General features: G+C 38.9%; 1 protein-coding gene across 1 annotated transcript in view; it reads right to left on the reverse strand.

Moving 5' to 3' along the window:
- The window catches only part of fat2 (FAT atypical cadherin 2), a 54,326-nt gene extending 44,210 nt beyond the window's left edge, over positions 1 to 10,116 (reverse strand). The window contains 3 exon segments of the mRNA XM_036568521.1: positions 376 to 687; positions 2,291 to 5,584; positions 9,875 to 10,116. Coding sequence (XP_036424414.1) covers positions 376 to 687; positions 2,291 to 5,582 — 3,604 coding nt within the window. The 5' untranslated portion in view covers positions 5,583 to 5,584; positions 9,875 to 10,116.
- Between the last annotated feature and the right edge of the window lie 542 nt (positions 10,117 to 10,658).

The following is a 10,658-nucleotide window of genomic DNA, read 5'->3' on the forward strand; positions in this document are numbered from 1 at the left end:
CTGTTGTAATTTTCCTAGGGGCGCTTCAAAGGCTAATCCGCATTGCTGTCAAAGGTCAGATGTACAGTGGTTTTGGGACTTTTTGCGCTCCAGGGGGCTTGTAATAAACCTTTCCCCCCTGCTGAAAAAATTTCTTAGAATGATAGAGTTTTGTGTACAGTAATTATTTAGTCCATTCACCAAGTTCCTTTTGCAGCACACCTTGGTTACACCTAGTTTGTGCCTGAACTTGTTTGATTGAACTGTCATACTGTGCATGTTATTTCAGTATTGTTAACTGCTTATGAGGGTTTTTTTTTTTTACCACATCAACAAAAAAAAAGAAAAGAAAGAAAAGTGATTGACAAAGAAAGACCCTTAATGAGAGTTGTTTACCTGTCTTTGAGTCGATGGTGAAATATGTGCGCTGAGAATCCAGGATCTGGAACGTCACCTTTCCCTCTGAAGACTTGTCCACATCTGTGGCGGCCACTTTCAACACAGATTTGTCTTTGGGCAAATTTTCATGGACTGAAGCAAAGTAGATAGGCTGGGACAGCTCAGGAGGATTGTCATTAATATCCAAAACTTCAATGTACACTTCAGTCCAGGACACCAGGGGTATAGTGCCCAGATCAGTGGCATACACAGTCAGCCAGTAGTGCAGTACAGCCTCCCTGTCCAGAGTGTCTGCTGTCCGGATCACTCCTGCAACAGAGAATCATACAGTTTTCAGCTATTGAAATACACCATGTGACAGATCATAAAGATTCATAAATGTATGGCAACAAATTTACTGTGTAAATATACTATACCTATAATTTGATATTCACATTTTGAAGCACTATTTTGCAAAACATACGCTAATTAATGCAGTCTGTAGTATGCATGCGTTACTAATTATGCAAGAATTAGTGCATAATTTCTGCTTATTTAGGTAAAATTATTCTCTTAAATTTCTGAAAAAAATCCAACTAATAACTACAAACATTTACATGATGTACATATGGAACTGGAAGTCCAGAGACCACCCTTTATTTATTTATTCAATTACTGGTCTAAACAGCCATTAAGAATAAGTTATTCATTTCTCAGCATCAGGAAGAAAGCAGAAAACATATGGTCGCTGTCAAAAAAAAAGAGAACAAAAACATAATTAACTTTTAATGTAAATTAATGTAAAGAGATTTTATTCCAAGCAATTCTGGAGCATTTCTGTTGGCTTATTAATTACGAAATTTTTACTCAATGTAAAGGACAGCTGCTATGCTCAATTGATTTCAAAAAATAAAAATTGGAAAAAATGGAGATATTAAAACTTTTTTGGACTGTGCCAATATATTTAACAGAAAGTTACAGAGAAGCCTCAACAACTAAATATAATATTTTTGTAGTAACACTATTTGAAGTGGTCCTTTGTAGATGATTAAAAACTCCTAACAGTCATTAGTAACACATCAACAACATATCAGTGACGTAGCAGCAGTGCAGCATCGAAATACATTGAAGTAAGTATCTTGAAGATGTACTGTTTATACATTACTTACATTAAGTAGATGTATTGTTAATATGTTACTTCCATTACCCAAAACCTAACCCTAACCTTGGCCCTAATCCTAACCCTAACCTTAACTTCAACTCAGAACCTAATCCTAACCCTCATATGTTTTTGACGTTACTGAGAGTCTGTTGAGTGTTTGTTTTATCTAAAAAGGACTGGATGCTTGCTTCGAGTTTTTAAAAGAAATCTGCAGGGATATCTTTCTACACCTCCAAAGTTCAATCTTAGAAGTTGGTTGCATTTTCTGCTTCTTACAATCCAAATAATTCCAAACACATTAAATGATGTTGATGTCTGGACCCTGGAAGGGTCACTCCATTGTTTTGAGAACAACTGCAGCTTATTTGTTTTATCTCAGTAACATCATGCTTCACATCCTTTCAGACCCCTAGCACTGAGTTGTCTTCTCACAGTGGAAGGATGGACAGCAACACATCTCCTCATGAATATCATACTTAATGACCAATTTGACTTGAAATACAAAAGGGTGATCTCTGATTTTCCACAGTTCTGTATAAGTAGTACTTGAAGTTGACCAGGTTCAGTTTCAGCTTATACTACACTGTAACTTATAGAATAACATTGACGATGTGGCATATATCAACTGAAACATCTTTCGAGCATAGTATATCCTTTTAACTTGTTAGAGACTAGTATGGATTTAAAGACCTATAAACCTGCACTGTATGCAGTGAAACAAGAAACTGAACAGGAGCAGGTTCAGAACAGCAAATAGCATATCAGGCTTACCTGTTTCTTCATCAATGACAAAGACTCCAAGTCCTGTCCCATCATGAATGTGGTATCTGACAACTCCGTCTCTCCCCAAATCTTTATCCACAGCTGTGAGAGTCAGAACTGAAGTGCCTATTTTGGCATCTTCCAGAACTGGAGCACTGTGTACAAACGAGCTGAAAACTGGCTTATTCAAATTTTCATTGACGTCCAACACTTGAACCTCTACAAAACATGAGGATGATAAGGACCTGGGGTTTCCATGGTCCACAGCTCGAACCGTTAGATTATACAACTGCTTTCTTTCAAAGTCCAGTTCCTTCTCAAGAGTTAGTAGCCCTGTACTTGTGTCCAGGAAAAAGGTGCCTGCCTCACTGTTCTTCAGATTATAGCTTATGACTCCTCCACTCCCCAAATCCAGGTCATAGCTCTCAACCCATAACAGCACTGTGCCTGGAGGGGCATCTTCAGGGACTTTAATGCTGTAGACTTTGGGTACAAACTTAGGAGGATTATCATTGATATCTTCCAAGACAACCACTAGATCTGCAGTTGAGATAAGCTGAGGGTCCTCTTTCGCTTGATCCCTGGCCTCAATCTTTAAGTCATATCTGGGAAAGGTCTCTCTGTCCAAATGCCCAATCACCCTCACATCCCCAGAGGTTTCATCAACTTTAAATAGGTCAGTGAATGTTAATAAGGAATATTTGATGACTCCATTGTCGTCAAGGTCAAAATCCACTGCATGTACTTTGAAGATGCTCTTGTCAGTCTCTGTGTTTTCAGGTATGTTCAGAACATATCTTGGTTGAGAAAATAATGGTGGATTGTCATTTACATCCAAGATATTGACAGCAAGAAATTTCCATGCAGATATTTGTGGAGCACCCAAGTCATACACTGTTACATTCAGAATGTAGAATTCTTTGGTTTCTCTGTCTAATGTACAGACAATTTTTAAGTCTCCTGTGTTCATATCAATGGAGAAACATCCGTCCTCGTTCCCGCTTGAAATTGCATAGACAAGCTTTCCATTAAAGCCACTGTCATTATCAGTGGCCTGAAAGTGTAGTATAGATGTGTTGAGAGCAAAGTCTTCCCTGACATCAATGGAGCTTGGAATGCCAAGAGCAAACTTTGGAGAGTGACGATTGATTATATGGACATCAGAGAAAGACTCTTCCTCTTGGGCAGAGAGCACAGGCTTGATTGATTCAATAAGCTTCTCCGTCAGCTGCCTGAACACTCCAGTTTCTTGGCAGTGTGTGGTGGCTTCCTTGCCCTCGTCCGTGACATACACAGTGACAGTAGTGGGGTCGGCACTATATTTGCCATCTGTTGCTGTTATTTTTAGGGTATATGAAGGACTTTCCGTCTCTAAAAAGTCTGTGGGAATGGGCTGTGCTAGTGTGATGATGCCGGAAACAGGGTCAATGGCAAATAATTTGTCCTCATTTCCAGACTGTATTCCATAGCGAATTTGCTCCAGCTCATCCAGATCAACTGCAGACATCTCTACAATGGTCTCTCCTGCTGCAAAGCCTAGGGGTATGGTGGCATTGCATGCTACTCTCTCAAAAAGTGGAACATTGTCATTGATGTTGGTCATAGTGATGGTGATGGCACATTCACTCACACGGCTAAAAGGACTACCACTGTCAGAAGCCCAGATCCGAAGATGGTACCACCTCTTCATTAGTTCATAATCAAACTCTTCTGAGGTAGAAATTACCCCAGTCAGTGGATCTATGACAAAAGGTAATGGAGCCGTGTTTGCAATGGCATATGTCACAAAGCCATTGTTGTCCTTGTCCACATCGATAGCCAAGATGGATAAAATGCTAGTTCCTATAGGAATATTTTCTGGCAGAGTGGCCTGGTGTGAAGGGTTAATAAATCTAGGAGCATTGTCATTCTCATCAGTTACATCGACTATAACATGGGCTTCAGCTTCGCCGTGATTTACAGTGACATCGAACTCATAATGAGATTTCTTTTCAAAGTCAAGAGACTCCGAAGTAACAATAATGCCAGTTTTTGTGCTAATTTTGAATTTATGGCTATCTGCATTACCTCTAATGTGATAAGTGACATTTGGTAAACCGGGATGTACAGACACTTTCAGCACATGGGTTTTTGGAGGGGAAAATTCACTGAGGGTGGCATAATATATTTTTCGCTCAAATGTCAATGATGTAAATTGGGGAGAAGGAATATGGATGTTCTTAACTTGTGTTGGCAAAGGGGGGTTACTTCTGTCCTTCGCTTGAAGGGAGATATTTAATCCAAATGGGTTTTGTGGCCAGTTAATCCGTTTTGTTGAGACCACTTGAAAGTCGTTACCCTGCAAAGCGGATGGAATAATCTCAAAACCCTTCACTGCATCTCCTGCAACTACACTCAGAGAGACCACTCCTGCCTTTGCCTGGGGCTCTATCTTGACATTCACGCTTATTCTATCTGTGTCCGTTTGAGGAGCCTCAGCTGTGATGGGTGCGATGAGAGTAAAATTTTCAGCAACCTTTTCGACGTTTACAACAACCGTAGCAACGTTTCCAAACTTCTGCACCCCAGAGATTTTCTTTGTTCTATCCTCTGCCAAAATGGTAAGGTCGTACCTTTCTTTTTGAGTGGCGTTAAGCCTTTTGACAAGCGTGATGGTGCCTGTGAAAGGATCAACAGCAAATGGATGTGATCTAGTGGTGAAGGAGTAATAAAACTCAGCATTGCTGCCAATATCAGCGTCCGTCGCGCTCACTCTCACCACACTTGATTTCACTGGAGTGTCCTCCCTGATCACTACGTTGTAGGAGGCAGGGTAGAAGAGCGGTTTCAGGTCATTTGTATCAAGCACTTGGATCGATACCTTTGTTCTCGCCTGGTACTCGTATGTGCTCTCTGTAGCTTCAACAGTCAGAGTATAGGCATCCCGTACCTCTCGGTTGAGCAGAACGGGAGAGAGTGAGTTACCGCTGCCGGTTGTTATCCTCAGGAAGCAGAAATCCCCCACGGCTACCTCCTCTGCTTTGAAAAGGCCATCATCATCGCCGGCGACAACTCTGTACTTGATGTCCCAGAAAGAATCAGAAACTACAATGCCCATCCGAACGGGGCTCTCCACATAGGTCCTGGGGGCAGAGTTTTCATTAATGGTGGCATTATACAAGTGATGGGTGAACCGCAGAGGAGAGCCATCCTTTTCCAGGCTCCCTTGACATCTGGCTATGTGCAGCAGGACTGCTATAACACTGAGCAGTTTAGCTCTGCCAGTCAAGGCCATTCTTATTGGCTCCCCACGGACCCTCATACCTAAAGAGAGAGAGAGAGAAATGTGAGTTGAGTGTCTCAGCATGTCTTTCTGAGTGGGATCAGTGAGCTTGTCATGTCACAGGTCGATGATGAATCATTTTTATATGTAAATATGTTGTTACAAAGAATAGGTTAATGCAGACTAATGCAGTTCACATCACTGAAACCACACACACACACACAGTCAGAAACCCACATAGTCTCTGTTGCCAAGTGAAAGCCCTCAGTCAGGTATTTGGTCTCCTGTTCTAACATGCCTTGACAAAAGCAGTATTATATTGTCTGAGTTTGTGAAGAAACCTGGAGCTCTTTTAGACAGGTGATACATTTTCACACAATCATTTTTTTCTGGACTATAAAACATTATGTATAGATACCTATTGTTTTTTTTTTTTTATTACCCAAGGAAATCAGTTGATACTCGTCCCCCATGTTCAGTGTGTACTTCTCAGTTTGTCTTGGACCAGTTCTAACAGTCATACGCAAAAGTTTGGGCACCCATGGTCAGATGGCGTTTTGTTGATTTTCTAAGTGAAAATAATTTAATTTATGCCCTCTACAGAAAACACACTTCTACACATTTTAATGTACAGTTACTGCTTATTTGCTGAATTTAACATATTGGGAAAAATAAAATGTGCCAAAGGCACATATGTTTAACTCAAAGCAAATAAGTAGAAAATGGTGCTCAAAAATGCCATACTTAAGTGTGTTCTCTGTAGAGGATGTGTTCACTTATTTTCCATTAGATAAGCTATATGCTAGACACCAGAAAGTTGTTAAAGATGTTTTAGTTCAAGTTTTTTTTGAAAAACCATCTATTTGTTTTATGTATTTGCATTAATTTCTTGACAGGTTATCTGCCTTGTGAATTCAATCACCACTTCTGATTTTTCAATATATTCTGAGTTTTAATTTAATTATAACTTCATCCTTAATCTTAGACAGCTTTCTCAATCATTTTAAAATCATCTACAACTCTGTCCATCAGTTTGTAATTTAAATCTACGAGGCAGAGTAATAGCATCATTTTAGGATCATTTTTTACAGGCATCTAGAACAAAATTGATTTTATACGCATGAAAACAGAGGTTTTAAACTTTTGAACTGCACTGTATGAAAGAGATGAACAGAGAGAGGAAGTTGTGTCTTTTTAACTATTTCCAAGTTAAAGTGTACAGAAGCTTAAAAGGCATATTTAGGTCCAAAAGTCTGAGACTAGTACTTTGCATTCTTTTGTCATTTAACACAGAATTTCACATTACAAACTGTATAATGAGTGTAGACATAGTAAAAAAGTTGAATCTTTGAAATATTTGCAGCAATTGCATGATTTTCTAGTATTTGAAAAGTCCCCCTTTTACTTTAATAACAACGTGCACTTAAACTGGCATGATTTACACAAGATTGTACAGAGGCTTCTGATGAATAAATCAAATCCACCTGAGAACCATCTGAACCCAAGCTTTAACGGAAAAAAGAAGAATAAGAAAAAAAAACTGCCTATTTTATGCAAAGGCCTTAACAAGGTCAAAGTCACACATTTCCGTAAATAAGAACAGTGACCCAAAAATCTGACCTATAATCTTTATCTTCATTTGCTTGTCATAACTTTAATTTAAAATGTTCAAAATTTGAATAACAAAGACAAATAGTTAATAATTAATAATAAAAGAAAATCCCAATTTTCAGTGTGGTCTCAGACTTTTAGACCCCATTCTAAGTAGTAAACTTGTTTTGGACTCATTATTCAAAACTGTCAGGGCAGGTTTTACCTGCAATAAAAAAACCGCTTGGTCAGTGTGTGACTACTGTCACTTTGCTTATTCAACATGATAGGAACTGAACAGTAGGTTTGCTATGCGTCCTTTCTCCTATGCCATCTGTGACTGCATACATTTATGGAGATGTGATTCAGATGAAAAAATGAATACGAGTTAGAAGACGGCATGTTGTTAGTCTAAAGAGCTGGTTGAATTTGTGAAGCTGTGAACCCCACAGGGGAAATGCAAGTTGCAAAGTGGCAGAGCGAGTGAGTAAGCATGTCTGTTAGTAATAGGATGTGTTATGTGTTCTTGTTCCAAGTCACAGCCCACAGTATCAGCTACCTGTAGCCACATGCTCAGACCAGCAGCAGAGGCTTTCACACGTTTCACTATGAGGGCCCAAATGTGTAAAAGTGAGAGCTTGGATCAGCTCCTTACTATTCATGTAATGTTATCCATTTGTATATAAGCAGCAAAACCTCACCCTGAGTCAGCATTCTTACCATGAACTATGCCTTGAGGTATGCACATGCCTACATATCTCTCACTTTTGGACAGAGTGGGCCATATTAAGGAATATTTACAGTAGGTAAGCTTGCTGCTTCTGTTTCTATGCTAATGCTATGTAAAACAACAGAAGACTCTCAGGGCCTTGTAAGCCTCCAGACAAGACATAATGATTTCTGTGAAATAAAAAGTCTGACTTTTTAATTTAATAGGATCATCATGCTTGTTGTATTTAAACTCTGAACATATCCTAGTACTACTCTTATTTCATTACACTTTGGTTGGAAACAAAGTGGTTAAATTCTTAAAGCAGCCAAGGGAGAATTGTCCTATCTGGATTTTCTTCTCCACATTATCAGCCAAGCAAGCACTCCTATTAGTTAGTAGTTCAGGAGCTAAGGAACTGAGGGTCTAAGGTGTCAGGTTAACCACAAACACAATTAGGAACTGACAGTAAAATAAACCAATCATTGATTTACAATGCAACTAGAATTATATACAGACATTATCTTCATAGAAATGTTTTTTTCATTGTTATTAACAGAGTTTTGACAATTATGGCCCAAACCGAAGGCCTAGCTGTAGTGAAGGCAATTAAGGTGAACACTAATAATAATAAAAAACAATGCTATTGTGTCAAAATACACTTAAAAACAAGCTAGTTATATTACATACAATTTAAATGAAGTGAAGAAAATCTATTAGCACATAACTGTTGTCAGTGTAACTGTGCCTTCATGTGCCTTTCATAGATGACTTTTGTGGGTTTGTGCAATACAAATATCACCTAATTACTAAAACAGTCATGCTTGGTATGTCATTCTAGCTCTCCACACCATAATGATATTTGGTTATAAACAGCAAAGGAACATTGTTTACAAATTGTTAGACAATATTGTCTTGAACGGTCTGTCATTTGTTTAGAAATGTTCTATAAACATGAAGTGTGAAAACTGTAGCCTTTGTTTCTGGGAAACACATTGTTTTTCACCAAAGCCTAGACGATTGTGACTAGAATAAAAATTCAGTTTAATTTTTTATACTGAAAGCATAGATAAAGCTTATGCATTGCATGTTGGATAAATAGCTTCATTTGCACTGTCATTGTGTTTCCAACTAAATCCACTGCCTGTCCATTTAATGATAATCTATAAATACGCCTCCTGTAAGCTTACTTGTGTCCCACCCACTGACACAGGGAGACAATGATCTAATGACTAGGAAGGGTCCAAAGAATGGACAATTTGGGCAAATGGCTTAATTCCTTTTTTGTTGGCTCTTGATCATTTTACAATGTTCACCTTCCTGTCACTTGATGAGTATCAGTACAAATGAACCCAGAGGTCTCTTCAGAGTTGGTGGCCACATGGCTTAAACATACTTCACGTGTGGTTTTGGATGAGAGGTTAAAATCAGAGGGTCAAGAGAGAATGCTAGTTTAAACTGTTGGCAATGAGGTTATCTCAGGGCCCATCTGTAATGTGCACATCAGGTCATGTCAACCCTACATATAAATCAGATTTCACTGCCAGATTGAGTGCATTCTTTCTTCACATGAAGTCTGAATTTCTGGTTAACTGCTGCATTCTCTGACATTGATTTGAATGATCACTTTTCATAAGACATTCATTTTCAAACATTTGAAGAGAGTATCATCTCATCGTATTTAAAATCGCTGTGAAAACTCAAAATGTTTTGAGAAGATTTTTAGAAATTATGCAATTTTTTGAAAAATGTTATATTTTAGTTCAAAATCTCTTTCTTCGTTGCACCTTTCGCTCCCCAAGCAATGCCAGAACAAAGTGAAATGTTAGCCATTTCTCATGACAGTGAGGCATGAGACATTTAAATGTAAATGTATTAAGGTGTTGTATGTAAGACCAATATTATTTAGGTCAGTCCATTAACTACAAACATTTAAAACAATACATTCAAGACAACAAAGTAATTCAAATGCAAATAGGCACAAAAGCTTAGAAAGTCATTGCACACACGCGTGTCTTCACAGTAAACGTACCTGAGATCCTTAGAGAAACTCCTCATGGAACTTTTCCCAAAACTTCCTACAGCTTTAGTAATTTAGTATTCCAATGCAGCTCCAGAAGTTGTTGTCGTTCTCCCATAATGCACTTAAAATGAAATCAGAATAAAACAGAAAATCTTGCTTGTGCTTTGCATAAGCTAATTTGCTTTTACTCAAGAGTGAGTAGTGAGCTGCCGTGCTGGTAAGACACCTTGTTCCCTCAGGACGTTCCTGCCCTCCCCAATCTGTCCCGCCCTCCACCCCCCTTTCCTGTCCAACACCCAACCAGGCACCCAGGCACATGTCGCTCTCTCTCTCTCTCTCTCTCTCTCTCACACACCCACTCACTCGCTCTCTCTCTCTCTCTCTCTCTCTCACTCCCTCTCTCCATTTGGGCTTTGGGCGACAAGTGACTCAAGATCTTTCTGTGTAGAACTGTCCCATCCAAGTAGTTAGGATTAAGCTCATGGTGCACTCTTTCTTACCTTTTAATGCACACCAACAAAGAGTTATTCTTTATCACAGGTAACTTGTTAAGTGGTGGGTCTTTTTTCCCCCAAGAAAGTGGACTTTTTAGGGATCCAGAAACCAAATTTTCCCTTTTTTTGGAGTTTGGTGTGGTATGTAAGCACTGAGGTTTCAAAACATACTATTGACATCCCCAGTACATACAGTGCATATATGAAATAAGAACTAAACTCCAAAAACAGCCTGTTTTAAATGAACCAAGACATTTACGTTTATCCGCCTATTCAGCCTATATACAGCAGTTTAGCCC

The sequence above is a fragment of the Colossoma macropomum genome, unplaced genomic scaffold (assembly GCF_904425465.1).
Source record: "Colossoma macropomum unplaced genomic scaffold, Colossoma_macropomum, whole genome shotgun sequence".
Taxonomy (NCBI): Eukaryota; Metazoa; Chordata; class Actinopteri; order Characiformes; family Serrasalmidae; genus Colossoma; species Colossoma macropomum.